The 27,886-nt window shown below is 54.9% G+C and overlaps 1 protein-coding gene across 4 annotated transcripts in view; it reads left to right on the top strand.

The window, feature by feature from the left end:
* Positions 1–27,886, top strand: part of LOC140739100 (cytoplasmic FMR1-interacting protein 2) — a 156,129-nt gene that overhangs the window by 91,618 nt on the left and 36,625 nt on the right. For all 4 annotated transcript variants that reach the window (XM_073067057.1, XM_073067053.1, XM_073067054.1 and 1 more), the window contains exons 20-22: positions 5,079–5,187; positions 6,851–6,970; positions 13,119–13,318. In XM_073067057.1, coding sequence (XP_072923158.1) covers positions 5,079–5,187; positions 6,851–6,970; positions 13,119–13,318 — 429 coding nt within the window. The remainder of the gene's footprint in view (positions 1–5,078; positions 5,188–6,850; positions 6,971–13,118; positions 13,319–27,886) is intronic.

Genomic DNA, 27,886 nt, shown 5'->3' with positions numbered 1-27,886 from the left:
GAAACACACTGTGGTGTGTGTGACACACGGTCCTCTCCGCAAGCCCTAGAAACACACTGTGGTGTGTGTGACACACGGTCCTCTCCGCAAGCCCCAGAAACACACTGTGGTGTGTGTGACACACGGTCCTCTCCGCAAGCCCCAGAAACACACGGTCCTTTCCGCAAGCCCCAGAAACACACTGTTGTGTGTGACACACGGTCCTTTCCGCAAGCCCCAGAAACACACTGTGGTGTGTGACACACGGTCCTCTCCGCAAGCCCCAGAAACACACTGTGGTGTGTGTGACACACGGTCCTTTCCGCAAGCCCCAGAAACACACTGTGGTGTGTGACACACGGTCCTCTCCGCAAGCCCCAGAAACACACTGTTGTGTGTGACACACGGTCCTTTCCGCAAGCCCCAGAAACACACTGTGGTGTGTGACACACGGTCCTCTCCGCAAGCCCCAGAAACACACTGTGGTGTGTGTGACACACGGTCCTCTCCGCAAGCCCCAGAAACACACTGTGGTGTGTGTGACACACGGTCCTCTCCGCAAGCCCCAGAAACACACTGTGGTGTGTGTGACACACGGTCCTTTCCGCAAGCCCCAGAAACACACTGTGGTGTGTGACACACGGTCCTCTCCGCAAGCCCCAGAAACACACTGTGGTGTGTGACACACGGTCCTCTCCGCAAGCCCCAGAAACACACTGTGGTGTGTGTGACGCACGGTCCTCTCCGCAAGCCCCAGAAACACACTGTGGTGTGTGTGACACACGGTCCTCTCCGCAAGCCCCAGAAACACACTGTGGTGTGTGACACACGGTCCTCTCCGCAAGCCCCAGAAACACACTGTGGGGTGTGTGACACACGGTCCTCTCCGCGAGCTCAGAAACACACTGTGGTGTGTGTGACACACGGTCCTCTCCGCAAGCCCCAGAAACACACTGTGGGATGTGTGACACACGGTCCTCTCCGCAAGCCCCAGAAACACACTGTGGGGTGTGTGACACACGGTCCTCTCCGCAAGCCCCAGAAACACACTGTGGGATGTGTGACACACGGTCCTCTCCGCAAGCCCCAGAAACACACTGTGGGGTGTGTGACACACGGTCCTCTCCGCGAGCTCAGAAACACACTGTGGGGTGTGACACACGGTCCTCTCCGCAAGCCCCAGAAACACACTGTGGGGTGTGTGACACAGGGTCCTCTCCGCAAGCCCCAGAAACACACTGTGGGGTGTGTGACACACGGTCCTCTCCGCAAGCCCCAGAAACACACTGTGGGCTGTGTGACACACGGTCCTCTCCGCAAGCCCCAGAAACACACTGTGGGGTGTGTGACACACGGTCCTCTCCGCAAGCCCCAGAAACACACTGTGGTGTGTGTGACACACGGTCCTCTCCGCAAGCCCCAGAAACACACTGTGGTGTGTGTGACACACAGTCCTCTCCTCAAGCCCCAGAAACACACTGTGGTGTGTGTGACACATGGTCCTCTCCGTGAGCCGAGAAACACACTGTGGTGTGTGTGACACACGGTCCTCTCCGTGAGCCCAGAAACACACTGTGGGATGTGTGACACACGGTCCTCTCCGCGAGCCCCAGAAACACACTGTGGTGTGTGTGACACACGGTCCTCTCCGTGAGCCGAGAAACACACTGTGGGATGTGTGACACACGGTCCTCTCCGCAAGCCCCAGAAACACACTGTGGGATGTGTGACACACGGTCCTCTCCGCGAGCCCCAGAAACACACTGTGGTGTGTGTGACACACGGTCCTCTCCGCAAGCCCCAGAAACACACTGTGGGATGTGTGACACACGGTCCTCTCCGCGAGCCCCAGAAACACACTGTGGTGTGTGTGACACACGGTCCTCTCCGTGAGCCGAGAAACACACTGTGGTGTGTGTGACACACGGTCCTCTCCGTGAGCCCAGAAACACACTGTGGGATGTGTGACACACGGTCCTCTCCGCGAGCTCAGAAACACACTGTGGGGTGTGACACACGGTCCTCTCCGCAAGCCCCAGAAACACACTGTGGGGTGTGTGACACACGGTCCTCTCCGCAAGCCCCAGAAACACACTGTGGGGTGTGTGACACACGGTCCTCTCCGCAAGCCCCAGAAACACACTGTGGGGTGTGTGACACACGGTCCTCTCCGCAAGCCCCAGAAACACACTGTGGGATGTGTGACACACAGGCCTCTCCGCGAGCTCAGAAACACACCACAGTGTGACTGACTGTACTAACTCTCTCGGCCCTTCGGCTCACCCCTCATGTTGATTTGGGCAGTCCAGTGTGGGGCCGTTCAGACCTGCATTGTCCTCCCCCTGCACTGCTCCCACCCCCTTTAGACCCTAGTAGCGCTCTTTGGTTAGGTTTGAGGGAGAGTCAGGGACTGCCCCACACTAGCCCCTCCTGTTTCCCTGGTCAGCTTTGTATGCATGAAGATATAAGGTGCAAGCTGAACCAAGAGTTAAAATTGGCGTGTGGCAAAGGTAATGCTACGGTTGTTATGGGGAATTTCAACATGCAGGTGGACTGGGAAAATCAGGTTGGTACTGGACCCCAAGGAAGAGAGATTGTGGCGTGCCTGCAAGATGGATTCTTAGAGCAGCTTGTACTGGAGCCTACCAGGGAGAAGGCAATTCTGGATCTAGTGTTGTGTATTGAACCAGATTTGATAAGGGAACTCGAGGTAAAGGAGCCATTAGGAGGTAGTGACCATAATATGATAAGCTTTAATCTGCAGTTTGAGAGGGAGAAGGGAAAATTGGAAGTGTCATATTACAGTTGAACAAAGGGGACTATGGAGCCATGAGGGAGGAACTAACCAAAGTTAACTGGAAGGATACCCTCGCAGGGATGACAGTGGAACAACAATGGCAGGTATTTCTGGGAATAATTCAGAAGGTGCAGGATCGGTTCATTCCAAAGAGGAAGAAAGATTCTAAGGGGAGTAGGGGGTAACTGTGGCTGACAAGGGAAGTCAAGGACAGTATAAAAATAAAAGAGAAGTATAACATAGCAAAGATGAGTGGGAAGCCAGAGGATTGGGAAACTTTTAAAGAGCGATAGAAGATAACTAAAAAGGCAATACGGGGAGAAAAGATGAGGTACGAAGGTAAGCTAGCCAAGAATATAAAGGAGGTTAGTAAAAGCTTCTTTAGGTATGTGAAGAGGAAAAAATTAGTTAGACCAAAGTTGGGCCCTTGAAGGCAGAAACAGGTGAATTTATTATGGGGAATAAGGAAATGGCAGACGAGTTGAACAGGTACTTTGGATCTGTCTTCACTAGGGAAGACACAAACAATCTTCCAGATGTAATTGTGGCCAGAGGACCTAAGGTAACGGAGAAACTGAAGGAAATTCACATCAGGCAGAAAATGGTGTTGGGTAGACTGATGGGACTGAAGGCTGATAAATCCCTAGGGCCAGATGGTCTGCATCCCAGGGTACTTAAGGAGGTGGCTCTAGAAATCGTGGATGCATTGGTAATCATTTTCTAATGTTCCATAGATTCAGGATCAGTTCCTGAGGATTGGAGGGTAGCTAATGTTATCCCACTTTTTAAGAAAGGAGGGAGAGAGAAAACGGAATTATAGACCAGTTAGCCTGACATCAGTAGTGGGGAAGATGCTGGAGTCAATTATAAAAGATGAAATAACGGCACATTTGGAAATCAGAAACAGGATCGGTCCGAGTCAGCATGTATTTACGGAGGGGAAATCATGCTTGACTAATCTTCTGGAATTTTTTGAGGATGTAACTATGAAAATGGATAAGGGAGAGCCAGTGGATGTAGTGTACCTGGACTTTCAGAAAGCCTTTGATAAGGTCCCACATAGGAGATTAGTGGGCAAAATTAAAGCACATGGTATTGGGGGTAGGGTATTGACATGGATAGAAAATTGGTTGGCGGACGGGAAACAAAGAGTAGGGATTAACAGGTCCCTTTCAGAATGGCAGGCAGTGACTAGTTGGGTACCGCATGGCTCGGTGTTGGGACTGCAGCTATTTACAATGTACATTAATGATTTAGATGAAAGGATTAAAAGTAACATTAGTAAATTTTCAGATGACACAAAGCTGGGTGGCAGTGTGAAATGTGAGGAGGATGTTATGAGAATGCAGGGTGACTTGGACAGGTTGGGTGAGTGGGCAGATGCATGGCAGATGCAGTTTAATGTGGATAAATGTGAGGTTATCCACTTTGGTGACAAGAACAGGAAGGCAGATTACTATCTAAATGGTGTCAAGTTATTAAAAGGGGAAGTACAATGAGATCTGGGTGTCCTTGTTCATCAGTCACTGAAAGTAAGCATACAGGTACAGCAGGCAGTGAAGAAAGCTTCATAACAAGGGGAGTTGAGTATAGGAGCAAAGAGGTCCTTCTGCAGTTGTACAGGGCCCTGGTGAGACCACACGGAGTATTGTGTGCAGTTTTGGTCTCCAAATTTGAGGAATGACATACTTGCTATTGATGGAGTGCAGCGTAGGTTCACGAGGTTGATTCCCGGGATGGCAGGACTGTCATATGTTTAAAGATTGGAGCAACTGGGGTTGTATACACTGGAACTTAGAAGGATGACAGGGGATCTGATTGAAACATATAAGATTATTAAGGGATTGGACACGCTAGAGGCAGGAAACATGTTCCAGATGTTGGAGGAGTCCAGAACCAGAGGCCACAGTTTAAGAATAAGGGGTAGGCCATTTAAAACGGAGTTGAGGAAAAACTTTTTCACCCAGAGAGTTGTGGATCTATGGAATGCTCTGCCTCAGAAGGCAGTGGAGGCCAATTCTCCGGGTGCTTTCAAGAAAAAGTTAGATGAGCTCTTGAAGATAGCAGAGTCAAGGGATATGGGGAGAAGGCAGGAACGGGGTACTGATTGTGGATGATCAGTCATGATCACATTGAATGGAGGTGCTGGCTCGAAGGGCCGAATGGCTACTTATTGTCTATAAGATCCGCTCCATCCTCTTCCCTCTCGGCCTTGCTATCCCCCATACCTTGCGTCTCTCCAGCTGGTTTTGAGTGTGACGGGGACGGCTCATTGTGATTAAATTTCCCCTCGCTCTCCCAGTGTGCTGCTGGACAAACGATTCCGGGCCGAGTGCAAAAACTACGGAGTGATCATTCCTTACCCTCCCTCCAATCGCTACGAGACGCTACTGAAACAACGGCATGTGCAGGTATGGCTACAAGGCTGGGACTGGCCTGGCCTGGTCACTGGCCAGTGCCCGTGGATATGGGCACAACTGCAGGGTGAGGGCTGGCATGGTCACTGACCAGTGCCCGTGGATGTGGGCACAACTGCAGGGTGAGGACTGGCCTGGTCACTGACCAATGCCCGTGGATGTAGGCACAACTGCAGGGTGAGGACTGGCCTGGTCACTGACCAGTGCCCGTGGGTGTGGGCACAGCTGCAGGGTGAGGGCTGGCATGGTCACTGACCAGTGCCTGTGGGTGTGGGCACAGCTGCAGGGTGAGGGCTGGCATGGTCACTGAACAGTGCCCGTGGATGTGGGCACAACTGCAGGGTGAGGGCTGGCATGGTCACTGACCAGTGCCCGTGGATGTGGGCACAACTGCAGGGTGAGGGCTGGCATGGTCACTGACCAGTGCCCGTGGGTGTGGGCACAACTGCAGGGTGAGGACTGGCCTGGTCACTGACCAGTGCCCGTGGATGTGGGCACAACTGCAGGGTGAGGGCTGGCATGGTCACTGACCAGTGCCCGTGGGTGTGGGCACAACTGCAGGGTGAGGACTGGCCTGGTCACTGACCAGTGCCCGTGGATGTGGGCACAACTGCAGGGTGAGGGCTGGCATGGTCACTGACCAGTGCCCGTGGATGTGGGCACAACTGCAGGGTGAGGACTGGCATGGTCACTGACCAGTGCCCGTGGATGTGGGCACAACTGCAGGGTGAGGGCTGGCATGGTCACTGACCATTGCCCGTGGGTGTGGGCACAACTGCAGGGTGAGGGCTGGCATGGTCACTGACCATTGCCCGTGGGTGTGGGCACAGCTGCAGGGTGAGGGCTGGCATGGTCACTGACCATTGCCCGTGGGTGTGGGCACAGCTGCAGGGTGAGGGCTGGCATGGTCACTGACCAGTGCCCGTGTGGGGATGGGATTGACTTTTTGTGGTGGGGAGGGAGAGTGGGTGAGGGGGAGTGGGTGAGGGGATGGGATTGACATTTTGTGGAGGGGAGAGAGTGTGTGAGGGGATGGGATTGACTTTTTGTGGAGGGGAGGGAGAGTGCATGAGGGGATGGGATTGTCATTTTGTGGAGGGGAGGGTGAGTGTGTGAGGGGATGGGATTGAATTTTTGTGGAGGGGACGAAGGGTGTATGAGGGGATGGGATTGAATTTTTGTGGAGGGGAGAGAGTGTGTGAGGGGATGGGATTGACTTTTTGTGGAGGGGAGAGAGTGTGTGAGGGGATGGGATTGAATTTTTGTGGAGGGGAGGAAGGGTGTATGAGGGGATGGGATTGACTTTTTGTGGAGGGGAGGGAGAGTGTATGAGGGGATGGGATTGTCATTTTGTGGAGGGGAGGAAGGTGGGTGAGGGGATGGGATTGTCATTTTGTGGAGGGGAGGAAGGTGGGTGAGGGGATGGGATTGACTTTTTGTGGAGGGGAGGGAGGGTGGGTGAGGGGATGGGATTGACTTTTTGTTGAGGGGAGGGAGGGTGTGTGAGGGGATGGGATTGAAGGGGGATGGTGAGTGTGTGAGGGGATGGGATTGACTTTTTGTGGAGGGGAGGGAGGGTGGGTGAGGGGATGGGATTGAAGGGGGATAGTGAGTGTGTGAGGGGATGGGATATTGATCTATTACTCTCTTGTTTTAGCTCCTGGGGAGGTCCATCGATCTCAACAGGCTGATCACTCAGCGCATCTCAGCGGCCATGTACAAGTCTCTGGATCACGCCATCAGCCGGTTTGAGAGTGAAGACCTGACCTCCGTTGTGGTAAGGAGAGCTGATCCCAAACCCTCTGTCCACTCTGAATGAGGTTCTCTGGGCGAAGCAGGGTTGGGCATGGCCAGGGGAGCTATCAGTTGGGCAGAGGGCCCGAAAGATAGAATCAGAATCAGGTCTAATATCACCGGCATGCGATGTGAAATTTGTTAACTTGGCAGTAGCACTTCAATGCAATACATAATCTAGCAGAGAGAAAAATATAATAAATAAAATAAAACATAACAATAAATAAACAAGTAAATCAGTTACATATATTGAATAGATTACAGGTGTTCCCCGCTTTACGAATGTTTGCTTTTCGTCACTTTTAACCTGTTTTCACATGACAAAGAGGATTTTCGATTTTACAAAAAATTTTCCCATATTAATTAATGGTTCTTTGCTTTATGCAATTTCATCTTAAGAAAGGTTTCATGGGAACACTCTATCTTTGTAAAGGGGGGGCACCTGTATTTAAAAATGTACGAAAAGATGTACTGTATATTAAAAAAGTGAAGTAGTGTCCAAAGCTTCAAAGTCCATTCAGGAATCGGTTGGCAGAGGGGAAGAAGCTGTTCCTGAATCGCTGAATGTGCGCCTTCAGGCTTCTGTATCTCCTCCCTGATGGTAACAGTGAGAAAAGGGCTTGCCCTGGGTGCTGGGGTCCTTAATAGTGGACACTGCCTTTCTGACACACCACTCCCTAAAGAGTCTCCGGGTACTTTGAGGCCAGTGCCCAAGATGGAGCCGACTACATTTACAACCCTCTGCAGCTTCTTTCAGTCCTGTGCAGTAGCCCCACCCCCATACCAGACAGTAGAAATAGATTTTACAGCCTTTCTGAGGGAACAAAAAGAGGAACAACACGGGGTGGCAGATTGGAACAGCGGATCGTGCTACTGCCTCCGTGGCAGAGACCCGAGTTCCATCCCGACATCCAGTACTGTCTGTGTTCTTCCTCTAATCGTGGAGTTTCCCCCGAGTGCTCCAGTTTCCTCCCACATTCTGGCAACATGCAAGTCGGTGAACAAAGATGAATGAACTTTGCAACAGAGTACAGGCTCGTTGGCCTCTGATGTTGTTTATTTATCTATTTATTGAGATTCACGGTGGAACAGACCCTTCCAACCCTTCGAGCCTTGTAGCCCAACAACCCCCAGTTTAACCCTGGCCTGATCATGGAACAATTTACAATGAACAATTAACCCACCAACCGGTACGATGTTGGACTGTGGGAGGAAACCAGAGCACGTGGAGGAAACACACATGGTCACAGGAATAACATACAGATTCCTTACCGACAACAGCGGGAATTGAACCCTGGTTGACGGTACTGTGCTAACCTTTACACTACCATGCCACTGACCTTTGAACCTACTCTAAGATCAATCTAACCCATCCCTCCAACATAGCCCTCCATTTTTTTTTTATCATCCATGTCTCTAAGAGTCTCTTAAATGTCCCCAATTTATCTGCCACCAACCCTGGTTTGGTGGGTTCTACACACCCACCACTCTCTGTGTTAAAGTCCTCTCTCTGACATCCCCCTATACTTTCTTCCTAACACCTTAAAATTATGTCCCTTCATATTAGTCATTTTCACCCTGGGAAAAGTCTCTGGCTGTCCTCTCAATCTGTGTCTCTTATCATCTTGTACACCTCTGCCAAGTCACCTGTCATCCTCCCTCACTCCCAAGAGAAAAGCCTGAGCTCACACAATCTATCATGACAAGCTCTCTAATCTAGACGGCATGCAGGTAAATCTCCTCTGCACCCTCCTGAAAGCTTTCACGTACTTCCTATAATGAAGTGACCGGATCTGAAGACAAGAACAAGGATTTTATTGAGTTACAACATTACATCTCATCTCTTGAACTCAATTTGCCAACTAATAAGACCTTAAGTCCAAAAGATATAGGAACAGAATTAGGCCATTAGGCCCACTAAGTCTGCTCCACCATTTCATCATGGCTGATCCATTTTTCCTCTCAGCCCCAGTCTCCTGCCTTCTCTCTGTATCCTTTCATGCCCGGACCCATCAAGAATCTATTAGCATCTGCCTTAAATATTCATAAAAATTTGGCCTCCACAGCTGCCTGTGGCAATGAATTCCACAGATTCACCACTCTCTGGCAGAAGAAATTCTTTTCCATCTCTGTTCTTAAAGGACGCCCCTCTATTCTGAGGCTGTCCTCTGGTCTTAGACCAAAGGAAACATCCTCTCCACATCCACTCTGTCAAGTCCTTTCACCATTCGATAGGTTTCAATGAGGTCACCCTCATTCTTCTGAATTCCAGTGAATACAGTCCCAGAGTTATTAAATGCTCTTTGTATGCAAGCCATTCAATCCTGGAATTGTAATTGTGAACCTCCTTTGAACCCTCTCCAGTTTCAATACATTCTTTCTAAGACAAGGGGCCCAAAACTGCCCACAATACTCCTTGAGGCCTCACCAGTGTTTAAAAAAAAGCTTAAACTTTTCACACCACATGCCGGTGATAATAAACCTGATTCTGATTATATTCTAGTCCTCTTGAAATGAAATGCTAACATTGCATTTGCCTTCCTCACCACCAGCTTAACCTGCAAATTAACCTCCATTTAAAAAAATAGTCAACTCTTTCATTTCTTCTACCAAAGTGCATGACCATAGACTTCCCGACACTGTATTCCATCTGCCATTTCATTGCCCATTCTCCTCATCTGTCTAATTCCTTCTGTATGCTTCTACTTCCTCAAAACCATCTCTCCCTTCACCTACCTTCATATCATGTGAAGCATTGCAACAAAGCCATCAATTCCATCATCCAAATCATTAACAGAAACATAAAAAGAATCAGTCCCAACACAGACCCCTGTGGAACACCACTAGTCACCGGCTCCCTTCATTCCCACTCATTGCCTCCTGCCAATCAGCCACTGTTTTATCCATGCCTGAATCTTTTCTGTAATATGGGCTCATATCTTGTTACAGCTTCATGTGTGGCACCTTGTCAAAGGCCTTCTAAAAATCTAAGTACACAACATCAACCAATTCTCCTTTGTCTATCCTGCTTGTTATTTCTTCAAGGAATTCCAACAGATTTGTCAGGCAAGATTTTCCCGTGAGGAAACCATGCTGACTATGCCCTATTTTATCCTGTGCCTCCAAGTACCCTGAGACTCATCCTTAACAATTGACTGCAGCATCTTCTCAACCTCTGAGGTCAGATTAACTGGCCGAGAGTTTCCTTTCTTTTGCCTCTCTCCCTTCTTGAAGAGTGGGCGATGTTTGCAATTTTCCAAACTTCCAGAACCATTCCAGAATCTCAGGATTCTTGAAAGATAATTACTCCACAATCTCTTCATCTACCTCTTTGGTATCTTCTTTTGTATTATTGGCTAGCTTACTTGTGTATTCCATCTTTACCACCTTAATAACTTTTTTAGTTGCCATCTGTTGGTTTTTAAAAGCTTCCCAATTCACTAACTTGCCAGTAATTTTTGCTCTATTATATGTCCTCTCTTTGGCTTTTATGTTGGCTTTGACTTCTCTTGTTGGCTATGGTTATGTCATTTTGCCTTTAGAATACTTTCTCTTTGGGAAATGTCTATCCTGTGCTTCCAGAAATTCCAGTCATTGCTGCTCTGCCTTCATCCCTGCCTGTGTTGCTTTCCAATCAATGAAGGCCAACACACTTAGCCAGTCTGTCAGCTTTGCTAGTAACTTTTAGGGATCTATGAATGTGGACTGCAAGACCCCAGTATCCCTCTGTTTCTCCATACTGCTGTGAATTCCGCTATTAATCCTGTATTCTGTCTTCAAATTCAACCTTCCACGGTAAATCGCTTAACATTTCCTGGAGTGAATTCCATCTGCCACTTCACAGCCCAGTACCACGATAACCTTCTTACACTATCCACAACTCGACCAACCTTTGTGTCATCTGCAAACTTACTACCCACCCTTCCAGCTCCTCAGCAGTGGGGCAGCCCTGCTACTCGCTTACTACCCACCCTTCCACCTCGCTTACCACCCACCCTTCCACCTCGCTTACTACCCACCCTTCCAGCTCCTCAGCAGTGGGGCAGCCCTGCTACTCGCTTACTACCCACCCTTCCACCTCGCTTACCACCCACCCTTCCACCTCGCTTACTACCCACCCTTCCACCTCGCTTACTACCCACCCTTCCAGCTCCTCAGCAGTGGGGCAGCCCTGCTACTCGCTTACTACCCACCCTTCCACCTCGCTTACTACCCGCCCTTCCACCTCGCTTACTACTCACCCTTCCACCTCGCTTACTACCCCGCCCTTCCACCTCGCTTACTACCCACCCTTCCACCTCGCTTACTACCCGCCCTTCCACCTCGCTTACTACCCACCCTTCCACCTCGCTTACTACCCGCCCTTCCACCTCGCTTACTACCCACCCTTCCACCTCGCTTACTACCCGCCCTTCCACCTCGCTTACTACCCACCCTTCCAGCTCCTCAGCAGTGGGGCAGCCCTGCTACTCGCTTACTACCCACCCTTCCACCTCGCTTACTACCCGCCCTTCCACCTCGCTTACTACCCACCCTTCCACCTCGCTTACTACCCACCCTTCCACCTCGCTTACTACCCGCCCTTCCAGCTCACTTACTACCCGCCCTTCCACCTCGCTTACTACCCGCCCTTCCACCTCGCTTACCACCCACCCTTCCACCTCGCTTACTACCCGCCCTTCCACATCGCTTACTACTCACCCTTCCACCTCGCTTACTACTCACCCTTCCACCTCGCTTACTACTCACCCTTCCACCTCGCTTACTACCCACCCTTCCACCTCGCTTACTACTCACCCTTCCACCTCGCTTACTACCCGCCCTTCCACCTCGCTTACTACTCACCCTTCCACCTCGCTTACTACCCACCCTTCCACCTCGCTTACTACCCACCCTTCCACCTCGCTTACCACCCACCCTTCCACCTCGCTTACTACTCACCCTTCCACTTCACTTACTACCCGCCCTTCCACCTCGCTTACTACCCGCCCTTCCACCTCGCTTACTACCCGCCCTTCCACCTCGCTTACTACCCGCCCTTCCACCTCGCTTACTACCCGCCCTTCCACCTCGCTTACTACCCGCCCTTCCACCTCGCTTACTACCCGCCCTTCCACCTCGCTTACTACCCACCCTTCCACCTCGCTTACTACTCACCCTTCCACCTCGCTTACTACCCACCCTTCCACCTCGCTTACTACCCACCCTTCCACCTCGCTTACTACCCACCCTTCCACCTCACTTACTACCCACCCTTCCAGCTCACTTACTACCCACCCTTCCACCTCGCTTACTACCCGCCCTTCCACCTCGCTTACTACCCGCCCTTCCACCTCGCTTACTACCCGCCCTTCCACCTCGCTTACTACTCACCCTTCCACCTCGCTTACTACCCGCCCTTCCACCTCGCTTACTACCCACCCTTCCACCTCGCTTACTACCCACCCTTCCAGCTCCTCAGCAGTGGGGCAGCCCTGCTGCTCGCTTACTACCCACCCTTCCTGCTCCTCAGCAGTGGGGCAGCTGTGCTGCTGAGCAGGTCGAGAAGGGCTCGGTTCTCTGCCTTTAGTTGGACACCTTGCTCTCAGGGTTGAGCTAGTCATCCTGTCAGGAGGGAACAGCCTCCAGTCTGGAGTTTACAAGGATGGGAACTCGAGTCGATAGCCAGACCAGTGACATGGCTTTGAACACTGGGCCAGCCTCAGACAAGACTGAGAGAAGTTCTTCACTCTGGGTCTGCATGGGCATGATCCACACTGAAATCTGCAGGCTCTTATTGTTCCAGGAGTTTATGGAGATGGGCAGCTGGTAAGACCAAAGGTTGGGCCACGAAAGTTTAGAGTGCTAGAGGGACCAAATGGGTGAGAGAATCCCTCGATAGTGTCAGGATACTGGAGGAAGAAGAATAACTTCCCCCTCTGGGCTGATCTCTACTAATGTCAGTCAGTGGGGGCATTGTCTGTAGCCTGGTCACCTTGGGAACTCGGAATCAAGCTGTGACCAAACCGTGCTTGGGTTGTGACACCTCAGGATGTAAGGGTGTGGAGAGTAGAAGGCGTACTCCACACACTGGATATGTGGGACAGGTGTGGGCAGTGGAGGACTCAAGTCTGATATTGCCCTCTCCACAGGAACTGGAGTGGCTGTTCGAGGTGAATAAACTCACTCACCGCCTCCTCTCCAAACATATGACGCTGGATAGCTTCGATGCCATGTTCCGTGAAGCCAATCACAACGTCTCCGCTCCCTACGGACGCATTACACTTCACGTCTTCTGGGAACTCAACTTCGACTTCCTTCCCAATTACTGTTACAACGGCTCAACCAATCGGTTAGTGTGACACAGCTTGAGGGTCCTTGCACCGCAAGTGTGTGAGGGGACGGTGTGGAGGGAGCTTCATTCTGTGTCTGACCCCGGGAGTGTGTGATGGGGCGGTGTGCAGGAGGTTTCACTCAGTGTCTGACCCCGGGAGTGTGTGATGGGACAGTGTGGAGGGAGTTTCACTCTGTGTCTGACCCCAGGAGTGTGTGATGGGACAGTGTGTGGAGGGAGATTCACTCTGTGTCTGACCCCGGGAGTGTGTGAAGGGACGGTGTGTGGAGGGAGATTCACTCTGTGTCTGACCCCGGGAGTGTGTGATGGGGCGGTGTGCAGGAGGTTTCACTCAGTGTCTGACCCCGGGAGTGTGTGATGGGACAGTGTGGAGGGAGTTTCACTCTGTGTCTGACCCCAGGAGTGTGTGGAGGGAGATTCACTCTGTGTCTGACCCCGGGAGTGTGTGAAGGGACGGTGTGTGGAGGGAGATTCACTCTGTGTCTGACCCCGGGAGTGTGTGATGGGGCGGTGTGCAGGAGGTTTCACTCAGTGTCTGACCCCGGGAGTGTGTGATGGGACAGTGTGGAGGGAGTTTCACTCTGTGTCTGACCCCAGGAGTGTGTGATGGGACGGTGTGGAGGGAGATTCACTCTGTGTCTGACCCCGGGAGTGTGTGATGGGGCGGTGTGCAGGAGGTTTCACTCAGTGTCTGTCCCCGGGAGTGTGTGATGGGACGGTGTGGAGGGAGTTTCACTCTTTGTCTGACCCCGGGAGTGTGTGATAGGACGGTGTGGAGGGAGTTTCACTCTGTGTCTGACCCCGGGAGTGTGTGATAGGGCGGTGTGCAGGAGGTTTCACTCTGTGTCTGACCCTGGGAGTGTGTGATAGGACGGTGTGGAGGGAGATTCACTCTGTGTCTGACCCCGGGAGTGTGTGATAGGGCGGTGTGCAGGAGGTTTCACTCAGTGTCTGACCCCGGGGGTGTGTGATGGGACGATGTGGAGGGAGTTTCACTCTTTGTCTGACCCCGGGAGTGTGTGATAGGGCGGTGTGCAGGAGGTTTCACTCAGTGTCTGTCCCCGGGAGTGTGTGATGGGACGGTGTGGAGGGAGTTTCACTCTTTGTCTGACCCCGGGAGTGTGTGAGGCGACTGTGTGGAGGGAGTTTCACTCTTTGTCTGACCCCGGGAGTGTGTGATGGGACAGTGTGGAGGCAGTTTCACTCAGTGTCTGACCCCGGGAGTGTGTGATGGGACGGTGTGGAGGGAGTTTCACTCTTTGTCTGACCCCGGGAGTGTGTGAGGCGACAGTGTGGAGGGAGTTTCACTCAGTGTCTGACCCCGGGAGTGTGTGATGGGACGGTGTGTGGAGGGAGTTTCACTCTTTGTCTGACCCCGGGAGTGTGTGAGGCGACAGTGTGGAGGCAGTTTCACTCTGTGTCTGACCCCGGGAGTGTGTGATGGGGCGGTGTGCAGGAGGTTTCACTCAGTGTCTGACCCCGGGAGTGTGTGATGGGACAGTGTGGAGGGAGTTTCACTCTGTGTCTGACCCCGGGAGTGTGTGATAGGACGGTGTGGAGGGAGTTTCACTCTGTGTCTGACCCCGGGAGTGTGTGATAGGGCGGTGTGCAGGAGGTTTCACTCTGTGTCTGACCCTGGGAGTGTGTGATAGGATGGTGTGGAGGGAGATTCACTCTGTGTCTGACCCCGGGAGTGTGTGATAGGGCGGTGTGCAGGAGGTTTCACTCAGTGTCTGACCCCGGGGGTGTGTGATGGGACGATGTGGAGGGAGTTTCACTCTTTGTCTGACCCCGGGAGTGTGTGATAGGGCGGTGTGCAGGAGGTTTCACTCAGTGTCTGTCCCCGGGAGTGTGTGATGGGACGGTGTGGAGGGAGTTTCACTCTTTGTATGACCCCGGGAGTGTGTGAGGCGACGGTGTGGAGGGAGTTTCACTCTTTGTCTGACCCCGGGAGTGTGTGATGGGACAGTGTGGAGGCAGTTTCACTCAGTGTCTGACCCCGGGAGTGTGTGATGGGACGGTGTGGAGGGAGTTTCACTCTTTGTCTGACCCCGGGAGTGTGTGAGGCGACAGTGTGGAGGGAGTTTCACTCAGTGTCTGACCCCGGGAGTGTGTGATGGGACGGTGTGTGGAGGGAGTTTCACTCTTTGTCTGACCCCGGGAGTGTGTGAGGCGACAGTGTGGAGGCAGTTTCACTCAGTGTCTGACCCCGGGAGTGTGTGATGGGACGGTGTGGAGGGAGTTTCACTCTTTGTCTGACCCCGGGAGTGTGTGAGGCGACAGTGTGGAGGGAGTTTCACTCTTTGTCTCACCCCGGGAGTGTGTGATAGGGCGGTGTGCAGGAGGTTTCACTCAGTGTCTGTCCCCGGGAGTGTGTGATGGGACGGTGTGGAGGGAGTTTCACTCTTTGTCTGACCCCGGGAGTGTGTGATAGGGCGGTGTGCAGGAGGTTTCACTCTGTGTCTGTCCCCGGGAGTGTGTGATGGGACGGTGTGGAGGGAGTTTCACTCTTTGTCTGACCCCGGGAGTGTGTGAGGCGACGGTGTGGAGGGAGTTTCACTCTTTGTCTGACCCCGGGAGTGTGTGAGGCGACAGTGTGGAGGGAGTTTCACTCTTTGTCTCACCCCGGGAGTGTGTGATAGGGCGGTGTGCAGGAGGTTTCACTCAGTGTCTGTCCCCGGGAGTGTGTGAGGGGACGGTGTGGAGGGAGCTTCATTCTGTGTCTGACCCCGGGAGTGTGTGATGGGACAGTGTGGAGGGAGTTTCACTCTGTGTCTGACCCCGGGAGTGTGTGATGGGACGGTGTGGAGGGAGATTCACTCTGTGTCTGACCCCGGGAGTGTGTGATGGGGCGGTGTGCAGGAGGTTTCACTCAGTGTCTGTCCCCGGGAGTGTGTGATGGGACGGTGTGGAGGGAGTTTCACTCTTTGTCTGACCCCGGGAGTGTGTGATAGGACGGTGTGGAGGGAGTTTCACTCTGTGTCTGACCCCGGGAGTGTGTGATAGGGCGGTGTGCAGGAGGTTTCACTCTGTGTCTGACCCTGGGAGTGTGTGATAGGACGGTGTGGAGGGAGATTCACTCTGTGTCTGACCCCGGGAGTGTGTGATAGGGCGGTGTGCAGGAGGTTTCACTCAGTGTCTGACCCCGGGGGTGTGTGATGGGACGGTGTGGAGGGAGTTTCACTCTTTGTCTGACCCCGGGAGTGTGTGAGGCGACAGTGTGGAGGGAGTTTCACTCAGTGTCTGACCCCGGGAGTGTGTGATGGGACGGTGTGGAGGGAGTTTCACTCTTTGTCTGACCCCGGGAGTGTGTGAGGCGACAGTGTGGAGGGAGTTTCACTCTTTGTCTCACCCCGGGAGTGTGTGATAGGGCGGTGTGCAGGAGGTTTCACTCAGTGTCTGTCCCCGGGAGTGTGTGATGGGACGGTGTGGAGGGAGTTTCACTCTTTGTCTGACCCCGGGAGTGTGTGATAGGGCGGTGTGCAGGAGGTTTCACTCTGTGTCTGTCCCCGGGAGCGTGTGATGGGACGGTGTGGAGGGAGTTTCACTCTTTGTCTGACCCCGGGAGTGTGTGAGGCGACGGTGTGGAGGGAGTTTCACTCTTTGTCTGACCCCGGGAGTGTGTGAGGCGACAGTGTGGAGGGAGTTTCACTCTTTGTCTCACCCCGGGAGTGTGTGATAGGGCGGTGTGCAGGAGGTTTCACTCAGTGTCTGTCCCCGGGAGTGTGTGATGGGACGGTGTGGAGGGAGTTTCACTCTTTGTCTGACCCCGGGAGTGTGTGATAGAGCGGTGTGCAGGAGGTTTCACTCTGTGTCTGTCCCCGGGAGTGTGTGATGGGACGGTGTGGAGGGAGTTTCACTCTTTGACCCCGGGAGTGTGTGAGGCGACGGTGTGGAGGGAGTTTCACTCTTTGTCTGACCCCGGGAGTGTGTGAGGCGACAGTGTGGAGGGAGTTTCACTCTGTGTCTGACCCCGGGAGTGTGTGAGGCGACAGTGTGGAGGGAGTTTCACTCAGTGTCTGACCCCGGGAGTATGTGATGGGACGGTGTGGAGGGAGTTTCACTCTTTGTCTGACCCCGGGAGTGTGTGATAGGACGGTGTGCAGGAGGTTTCACTCAGTGTCTGTCCCCGGGAGTGTGTGAGGCGACGGTGTGGATGGAGTTTCACTCTTTGTCTGACCCCGGTAGTGTGTGATGGGACGGTGTGGAGGGAGTTTCACTCTTTGTCTGACCCCGGGAGTGTGTGAGGCGACAGTGTGGAGGGAGTTTCACTCTTTGTCTGACCCCGGGAGTGTGTGATGAGACGGAGTGGAGGGAGATTCACTCTGTGTGACCCCGGGAGTGTGTGATGGGACGGTGTGGAGGGAGTTTCACTCTTTGTCTGACCCCGGGAGTGTGTGAGGCGACAGTGTGGAGGGAGTTTCACTCTTTGTCTCACCCCGGGAGTGTGTGATAGGGCGGTGTGCAGGAGGTTTCACTCAGTGTCTGTCCCCGGGAGTGTGTGATGGGACGGTGTGGAGGGAGTTTCACTCTTTGTCTGACCCCGGGAGTGTGTGATAGGGCGGTGTGCAGGAGGTTTCACTCTGTGTCTGTCCCCGGGAGTGTGTGATGGGACGGTGTGGAGGGAGTTTCACTCTTTGTCTGACCCCGGGAGTGTGTGAGGCGACGGTGTGGAGGGAGTTTCACTCTTTGTCTGACCCCGGGAGTGTGTGAGGCGACAGTGTGGAGGGAGTTTCACTCAGTGTCTGACCCCGGGAGTGTGTGATGGGACGGTGTGGAGGGAGTTTCACTCTTTGTCTGACCCCGGGAGTGTGTGAGGCGACAGTGTGGAGGGAGTTTCACTCTTTGTCTCACCCCGGGAGTGTGTGATAGGGCGGTGTGCAGGAGGTTTCACTCAGTGTCTGTCCCCGGGAGTGTGTGATGGGACGGTGTGGAGGGAGTTTCACTCTTTGTCTGACCCCGGGAGTGTGTGATAGGGCGGTGTGCAGGAGGTTTCACTCTGTGTCTGTCCCCGGGAGCGTGTGATGGGACGGTGTGGAGGGAGTTTCACTCTTTGTCTGACCCCGGGAGTGTGTGAGGCGACGGTGTGGAGGGAGTTTCACTCTTTGTCTGACCCCGGGAGTGTGTGAGGCGACAGTGTGGAGGGAGTTTCACTCTTTGTCTCACCCCGGGAGTGTGTGATAGGGCGGTGTGCAGGAGGTTTCACTCTGTGTCTGACCCTGGGAGTGTGTGATAGGACGGTGTGGAGGGAGATTCACTCTGTGTCTGACCCCGGGAGTGTGTGATAGGGCGGTGTGCAGGAGGTTTCACTCAGTGTCTGACCCCGGGGGTGTGTGATGGGACGGTGTGGAGGGAGTTTCACTCTTTGTCTGACCCCGGGAGTGTGTGAGGCGACAGTGTGGAGGGAGTTTCACTCAGTGTCTGACCCCGGGAGTGTGTGATGGGACGGTGTGGAGGGAGTTTCACTCTTTGTCTGACCCCGGGAGTGTGTGAGGCGACAGTGTGGAGGGAGTTTCACTCTTTGTCTCACCCCGGGAGTGTGTGATAGGGCGGTGTGCAGGAGGTTTCACTCAGTGTCTGTCCCCGGGAGTGTGTGATGGGACGGTGTGGAGGGAGTTTCACTCTTTGTCTGACCCCGGGAGTGTGTGATAGGGCGGTGTGCAGGAGGTTTCACTCTGTGTCTGTCCCCGGGAGCGTGTGATGGGACGGTGTGGAGGGAGTTTCACTCTTTGTCTGACCCCGGGAGTGTGTGAGGCGACGGTGTGGAGGGAGTTTCACTCTTTGTCTGACCCCGGGAGTGTGTGAGGCGACAGTGTGGAGGGAGTTTCACTCTTTGTCTCACCCCGGGAGTGTGTGATAGGGCGGTGTGCAGGAGGTTTCACTCAGTGTCTGTCCCCGGGAGTGTGTGATGGGACGGTGTGGAGGGAGTTTCACTCTTTGTCTGACCCCGGGAGTGTGTGATAGAGCGGTGTGCAGGAGGTTTCACTCTGTGTCTGTCCCCGGGAGTGTGTGATGGGACGGTGTGGAGGGAGTTTCACTCTTTGACCCCGGGAGTGTGTGAGGCGACGGTGTGGAGGGAGTTTCACTCTTTGTCTGACCCCGGGAGTGTGTGAGGCGACAGTGTGGAGGGAGTTTCACTCTGTGTCTGACCCCGGGAGTGTGTGAGGCGACAGTGTGGAGGGAGTTTCACTCAGTGTCTGACCCCGGGAGTATGTGATGGGACGGTGTGGAGGGAGTTTCACTCTTTGTCTGACCCCGGGAGTGTGTGATAGGACGGTGTGCAGGAGGTTTCACTCAGTGTCTGTCCCCGGGAGTGTGTGAGGCGACGGTGTGGATGGAGTTTCACTCTTTGTCTGACCCCGGTAGTGTGTGATGGGACGGTGTGGAGGGAGTTTCACTCTTTGTCTGACCCCGGGAGTGTGTGAGGCGACAGTGTGGAGGGAGTTTCACTCTTTGTCTGACCCCGGGAGTGTGTGATGAGACGGAGTGGAGGGAGATTCACTCTGTGTGACCCCGGGAGTGTGTGATGGGACGGTGTGGAGGGAGTTTCACTCTTTGTCTGACCCCGGGAGTGTGTGAGGCGACAGTGTGGAGGGAGTTTCACTCTTTGTCTCACCCCGGGAGTGTGTGATAGGGCGGTGTGCAGGAGGTTTCACTCAGTGTCTGTCCCCGGGAGTGTGTGATGGGACGGTGTGGAGGGAGTTTCACTCTTTGTCTGACCCCGGGAGTGTGTGATAGGGCGGTGTGCAGGAGGTTTCACTCTGTGTCTGTCCCCGGGAGTGTGTGATGGGACGGTGTGGAGGGAGTTTCACTCTTTGTCTGACCCCGGGAGTGTGTGAGGCGACGGTGTGGAGGGAGTTTCACTCTTTGTCTGACCCCGGGAGTGTGTGAGGCGACAGTGTGGAGGGAGTTTCACTCTTTGTCTCACCCCGGGAGTGTGTGATAGGGCGGTGTGCAGGAGGTTTCACTCAGTGTCTGTCCCCGGGAGTGTGTGAGGGGACGGTGTGGAGGGAGCTTCATTCTGTGTCTGACCCCGGGAGTGTGTGATGGGACAGTGTGGAGGGAGTTTCACTCTGTGTCTGACCCCGGGAGTGTGTGATGGGACGGTGTGGAGGGAGATTCACTCTGTGTCTGACCCCGGGAGTGTGTGATGGGGCGGTGTGCAGGAGGTTTCACTCAGTGTCTGTCCCCGGGAGTGTGTGATGGGACGGTGTGGAGGGAGTTTCACTCTTTGTCTGACCCCGGGAGTGTGTGATAGGACGGTGTGGAGGGAGTTTCACTCTGTGTCTGACCCCGGGAGTGTGTGATAGGGCGGTGTGCAGGAGGTTTCACTCTGTGTCTGACCCTGGGAGTGTGTGATAGGACGGTGTGGAGGGAGATTCACTCTGTGTCTGACCCCGGGAGTGTGTGATAGGGCGGTGTGCAGGAGGTTTCACTCAGTGTCTGACCCCGGGGGTGTGTGATGGGACGGTGTGGAGGGAGTTTCACTCTTTGTCTGACCCCGGGAGTGTGTGAGGCGACAGTGTGGAGGGAGTTTCACTCAGTGTCTGACCCCGGGAGTGTGTGATGGGACGGTGTGGAGGGAGTTTCACTCTTTGTCTGACCCCGGGAGTGTGTGAGGCGACAGTGTGGAGGGAGTTTCACTCTTTGTCTCACCCCGGGAGTGTGTGATAGGGCGGTGTGCAGGAGGTTTCACTCAGTGTCTGTCCCCGGGAGTGTGTGATGGGACGGTGTGGAGGGAGTTTCACTCTTTGTCTGACCCCGGGAGTGTGTGATAGGGCGGTGTGCAGGAGGTTTCACTCTGTGTCTGTCCCCGGGAGTGTGTGATGGGACGGTGTGGAGGGAGTTTCACTCTTTGTCTGACCCCGGGAGTGTGTGAGGCGACGGTGTGGAGGGAGTTTCACTCTTTGTCTGACCCCGGGAGTGTGTGAGGCGACAGTGTGGAGGGAGTTTCACTCTTTGTCTCACCCCGGGAGTGTGTGATAGGGCGGTGTGCAGGAGGTTTCACTCAGTGTCTGTCCCCGGGAGTGTGTGATGGGACGGTGTGGAGGGAGTTTCACTCTTTGTCTGACCCCGGGAGTGTGTGATAGAGCGGTGTGCAGGAGGTTTCACTCTGTGTCTGTCCCCGGGAGTGTGTGATGGGACGGTGTGGAGGGAGTTTCACTCTTTGACCCCGGGAGTGTGTGAGGCGACGGTGTGGAGGGAGTTTCACTCTTTGTCTGACCCCGGGAGTGTGTGAGGCGACAGTGTGGAGGGAGTTTCACTCTGTGTCTGACCCCGGGAGTGTGTGAGGCGACAGTGTGGAGGGAGTTTCACTCAGTGTCTGACCCCGGGAGTATGTGATGGGACGGTGTGGAGGGAGTTTCACTCTTTGTCTGACCCCGGGAGTGTGTGATAGGACGGTGTGCAGGAGGTTTCACTCAGTGTCTGTCCCCGGGAGTGTGTGAGGCGACGGTGTGGATGGAGTTTCACTCTTTGTCTGACCCCGGTAGTGTGTGATGGGACGGTGTGGAGGGAGTTTCACTCTTTGTCTGACCCCGGGAGTGTGTGAGGCGACAGTGTGGAGGGAGTTTCACTCTTTGTCTGACCCCGGGAGTGTGTGATGAGACGGAGTGGAGGGAGATTCACTCTGTGTGACCCCGGGAGTGTGTGATGGGACGGTGTGGAGGGAGATTCACTCTTTGTCTGACCCCGGGAGTGTGTGAAGGGACGGTGTGTGGAGGGAGCTTCACTCTGTGTCTGACCCCGGGAGTGTGTGATAGGACGGTGTGCAGGAGGTTTCACTCAGTGTCTGTCCCCGGGAGTGTGTGATGGGACGGTGCAGAGGGAGATTCACTCTGTGTCTGACCCCGGGAGTGTGTGAAGGGACGGTGTGTGGAGGGAGCTTCACTCTGTGTCTGACCCCAGGAGTGTGTGATAGGACGGTGTGCAGGAGGTTTCACTCAGTGTCTGTCCCCGGGAGTGTGTGTTGGGACGGTGCGGAGGGAGATTCACTCAGTGTCTGACCCCGTGAGTGTGTGATGGGACGGTGTGGAGGGAGTTTCACTCTTTGTCTGACCCCGGGTGTGTGTGATGGGACGGTGTGGAGGGAGTTTCACTCTTTGTCTGACCCCGGGAGTGTGTGATAGGGCGGTGTGCAGGAGGTTTCACTCAGTGTCTGTCCCCGGGAGTGTGTGATGGGACGGTGTGGAGGGAGTTTCACTCTGTGTCTGACCCTGGGAGTGTGTGATAGGATGGTGTGGAGGGAGATTCACTCTGTGTCTGACCCCGGGAGTGTGTGATGGGACGGTGTGCAGGAGGTTTCACTCAGTGTCTGTCCCCGGGAGTGTGTGATGGGACGGTGCGGAGGGAGATTCACTCTGTGTCTGACCCCGGGAGTGTGTGATGGGACGGTGTGGAGGGAGTTTCACTCTTTGTCTGACCCCGGGAGTGTGTGATAGGGCGGTGTGCAGGAAGTTTCACTCAGTGTCTGTCCCCGGGAGTGTGTGATGGGACAGTGTGGAGGGAGATTCACTCTGTGTCTGACCCTGGGGGTGTGTGATGGGACGGTGTGGAGGGAGATTCGCTCTGTGTCTGACCCCGGGATTGTGTGATGGGACGGTGTGCAGGAGGTTTCACTCAGTGTCTGACCCCGGGAGTGTGTCATAGGGCGGTGTGCAGGAGGTTTCACTCAGTGTCTGTCCCCGGGAGTGTGTGATGGGACGGTGCGGAGGGAGATTCACTCTGTGTCTGACCCTGGGAGTGTGTGATGGGACGGTGTGGAGGGAGATTCACTGGGTCTGACCCCGGGAGTGTGTGATGGGACGGTGTGGAGGGAGCTTCACTCAGTGTCTGACCCCGGGAGTGTGTGATGGGACGATGTGGAGGGAGTTTCACTCTTTGTCTGACCCCGGGAGTGTGTGATAGGGCGTTGTGCAGGATGTTTCACTCAGTGTCTGTCCCCGGGAGTGTGTGATGGGACGGTGCGGAGGGAGATTCACTCTGTTGCTGACCCCGGGAGTGTGTCATAGGGCGGTGTGCAGGAGGTTTCACTCAGTGTCTGTTCCCGGGAGTGTGTGATGGGACGGTGTGGAGGGAGTTTCACTCTTTGTCTGACCCCGGGAGTGTGTGATAGGGCGGTGTGCAGGAGGTTTCACTCAGTGTCTGTCCCCGGGAGTGTGTGATGGGACAGTGTGGAGGGAGTTTCACTCTGTGTCTCACCCCTGGAGTGTGTGATAGGACGGTGTGCAGGAGGTTTCACTCAGTGTCTGTCCCCGGGAGTGTGTGATGGGACAGTGTGGAGGGAGATTCACTCTGTGTCTGACCCTGGGGGTGTGTGATGGGACGGTGTGGAGGGAGATTCACTCTGTGTCTCACCCCGGGAGTGTGTGATAGGACGGTGTGCAGGAGGTTTCACTCAGTGTCTGTCCCCGGGAGTGTGTGATGGGACGGTGCGGAGGGAGATTCACTTAGTGTCTGTCCCCGGGAGTGTGTGATGGGACAGTGTGGAGGGAGATTCACTCTGTGTCTGACCCTGGGAGTGTGTGATGGGACAGTGTGGAGGGAGATTCACTGGGTCTGACCCCGGGAGTGTGTGATGGGACGGTGTGGAGGGAGCTTCACTCAGTGTCTGACCCCGGGAGTGTGTGATGGGACGATGTGGAGGGAGTTTCACTCTTTGTCTGACCCCGGGAGTGTGTGATAGGGCGTTGTGCAGGATGTTTCACTCAGTGTCTGTCCCCGGGAGTGTGTGATGGGACGGTGCGGAGGGAGATTCACTCTGTTTCTGACCCCGGGAGTGTGTCATAGGGCGGTGTGCAGGAGGTTTCACTCAGTGTCTGTTCCCGGGAGTGTGTGATGGGACGGTGCGCAGGGAGATTCACTCTGTGTCTGACCCTGGGAGTGTGTGATGGGACGGTGTGGAGGGAGATTCACTGGGTCTGAGCCCGGGAGTGTGTGATGGGACGGTGTGGAGGGAGCTTCACTCAGTGTCTGACCCCGGGAGTGTGTGATGGGACGGTGTGGAGGGAGTTTCACTCTTTGTCTGACCCCGGGAGTGTGTGATAGGGCGGTGTGCAGGAGGTTTCACTCAGTGTCTGTCCCCGGGAGTGTGTGATGGGACAGTGTGGAGGGAGTTTCACTCTGTGTCTGACCCCTGGAGTGTGTGATAGGACGGTGTGCAGGAGGTTTCACTCAGTGTCTGTCCCCGGGAGTGTGTGAGGCGACAGTGTGGAGGGAGTTTCACTCTTTGTCTGACCCCGGGAGTGTGTGATGAGACGGAGTGGAGGGAGATTCACTCTGTGTGACCCCGGGAGTGTGTGATGGGACGGTGTGGAGGGAGATTCACTCTTTGTCTGACCCCGGGAGTGTGTGAAGGGACGGTGTGTGGAGGGAGCTTCACTCTGTGTCTGACCCCGGGAGTGTGTGATAGGACGGTGTGCAGGAGGTTTCACTCAGTGTCTGTCCCCGGGAGTGTGTGATGGGACGGTGCAGAGGGAGATTCACTCTGTGTCTGACCCCGGGAGTGTGTGAAGGGACGGTGTGTGGAGGGAGCTTCACTCTGTGTCTGACCCCAGGAGTGTGTGATAGGACGGTGTGCAGGAGGTTTCACTCAGTGTCTGTCCCCGGGAGTGTGTGTTGGGACGGTGCGGAGGGAGATTCACTCAGTGTCTGACCCCGTGAGTGTGTGATGGGACGGTGTGGAGGGAGTTTCACTCAGTGTCTGACCCCGGGTGTGTGTGATGGGACGGTGTGGAGGGAGTTTCACTCTTTGTCTGACCCCGGGAGTGTGTGATAGGGCGGTGTGCAGGAGGTTTCACTCAGTGTCTGTCCCCGGGAGTGTGTGATGGGACGGTGTGGAGGGAGTTTCACTCTGTGTCTGACCCTGGGAGTGTGTGATAGGATGGTGTGGAGGGAGATTCACTCTGTGTCTGACCCCGGGAGTGTGTGATGGGACGGTGTGCAGGAGGTTTCACTCAGTGTCTGTCCCCGGGAGTGTGTGATGGGACGGTGCGGAGGGAGATTCACTCTGTGTCTGACCCCGGGAGTGTGTGATGGGACGGTGTGGAGGGAGTTTCACTCTTTGTCTGACCCCGGGAGTGTGTGATAGGGCGGTGTGCAGGAAGTTTCACTCAGTGTCTGTCCCCGGGAGTGTGTGATGGGACAGTGTGGAGGGAGATTCACTCTGTGTCTGACCCTGGGGGTGTGTGATGGGACGGTGTGGAGGGAGATTCGCTCTGTGTCTGACCCCGGGATTGTGTGATGGGACGGTGTGCAGGAGGTTTCACTCAGTGTCTGACCCCGGGAGTGTGTCATAGGGCGGTGTGCAGGAGGTTTCACTCAGTGTCTGTCCCCGGGAGTGTGTGATGGGACGGTGCGGAGGGAGATTCACTCTGTGTCTGACCCTGGGAGTGTGTGATGGGACGGTGTGGAGGGAGATTCACTGGGTCTGACCCCGGGAGTGTGTGATGGGACGGTGTGGAGGGAGCTTCACTCAGTGTCTGACCCCGGGAGTGTGTGATGGGACGATGTGGAGGGAGTTTCACTCTTTGTCTGACCCCGGGAGTGTGTGATAGGGCGTTGTGCAGGATGTTTCACTCAGTGTCTGTCCCCGGGAGTGTGTGATGGGACGGTGCGGAGGGAGATTCACTCTGTTGCTGACCCCGGGAGTGTGTCATAGGGCGGTGTGCAGGAGGTTTCACTCAGTGTCTGTTCCCGGGAGTGTGTGATGGGACGGTGTGGAGGGAGTTTCACTCTTTGTCTGACCCCGGGAGTGTGTGATAGGGCGGTGTGCAGGAGGTTTCACTCAGTGTCTGTCCCCGGGAGTGTGTGATGGGACAGTGTGGAGGGAGTTTCACTCTGTGTCTCACCCCTGGAGTGTGTGATAGGACGGTGTGCAGGAGGTTTCACTCAGTGTCTGTCCCCGGGAGTGTGTGATGGGACAGTGTGGAGGGAGATTCACTCTGTGTCTGACCCTGGGGGTGTGTGATGGGACGGTGTGGAGGGAGATTCACTCTGTGTCTCACCCCGGGAGTGTGTGATAGGACGGTGTGCAGGAGGTTTCACTCAGTGTCTGTCCCCGGGAGTGTGTGATGGGACGGTGCGGAGGGAGATTCACTTAGTGTCTGTCCCCGGGAGTGTGTGATGGGACAGTGTGGAGGGAGATTCACTCTGTGTCTGACCCTGGGAGTGTGTGATGGGACAGTGTGGAGGGAGATTCACTGGGTCTGACCCCGGGAGTGTGTGATGGGACGGTGTGGAGGGAGCTTCACTCAGTGTCTGACCCCGGGAGTGTGTGATGGGACGATGTGGAGGGAGTTTCACTCTTTGTCTGACCCCGGGAGTGTGTGATAGGGCGTTGTGCAGGATGTTTCACTCAGTGTCTGTCCCCGGGAGTGTGTGATGGGACGGTGCGGAGGGAGATTCACTCTGTTTCTGACCCCGGGAGTGTGTCATAGGGCGGTGTGCAGGAGGTTTCACTCAGTGTCTGTTCCCGGGAGTGTGTGATGGGACGGTGCGCAGGGAGATTCACTCTGTGTCTGACCCTGGGAGTGTGTGATGGGACGGTGTGGAGGGAGATTCACTGGGTCTGAGCCCGGGAGTGTGTGATGGGACGGTGTGGAGGGAGCTTCACTCAGTGTCTGACCCCGGGAGTGTGTGATGGGACGGTGTGGAGGGAGTTTCACTCTTTGTCTGACCCCGGGAGTGTGTGATAGGGCGGTGTGCAGGAGGTTTCACTCAGTGTCTGTCCCCGGGAGTGTGTGATGGGACAGTGTGGAGGGAGTTTCACTCTGTGTCTGACCCCTGGAGTGTGTGATAGGACGGTGTGCAGGAGGTTTCACTCAGTGTCTGTCCCCGGGAGTGTGTGATGGGACAGTGTGGAGGGAGATTCACTCTGTGTCTGACCCTGGGGGTGTGTGATGGGACGGTGTGGAGGGAGATTCACTCTGTGTCTCACCCCGGGAGTGTGTGATAGGACGGTGTGCAGGAGGTTTCACTCAGTGTCTGTCCCCGGGAGTGTGTGATGGGACGGTGCGGAGGGAGATTCACTCTGTGTCTGACCCCGGGAGTGTGTGAAGGGACGGTGTGTGGAGGGAGCTTCACTCTGTGTCTGACCCCGGGAGTGTGTGATGGGACGGGGTGCAGGAGGTTTCACTCAGTGTCTGTCCCCGGGAGTATGTGATGGGACGGTGCGGAGGGAGATTCACTCTGTGTCTGACCCCGGGAGTGTGTGATGGAACGGTGTGGAGGGAGTTTCACTCTTTGTCTGACCCCGGGATTGTGTGATGGGACAGTGTGGAGGGAGTTTCACTCTTTGTCTGACCCCGGGAGTGTGTGATAAGGCGGTGTGCAGGACGTTTCACTCTGTGTCTGACCCTGGGAGTGTGTGATGGGACGGTGTGGAGGGAGATTCACTGGGTCTGACCCCGGGAGTGTGTGATGGGACGGTGTGGAGGGAGCTTCACTCAGTGTCTGACCCGGGGAGTGTGTGATGGGACGGTGTGGAGGGAGTTTCACTCTTTGTCTGACCCCGGGAGTGTGTGATAGGGCGGTGTGCAGGAGGTTTCACTCAGTGTCTGTCCCCGG

Source organism: Hemitrygon akajei, chromosome 15 (assembly GCF_048418815.1).
Source record: "Hemitrygon akajei chromosome 15, sHemAka1.3, whole genome shotgun sequence".
Classification (NCBI taxonomy): Eukaryota; Metazoa; Chordata; class Chondrichthyes; order Myliobatiformes; family Dasyatidae; genus Hemitrygon; species Hemitrygon akajei.
The sequence above is the reverse complement of the archived record's forward strand: the minus strand, read 5'-3'. Positions and strand labels throughout refer to the sequence as shown.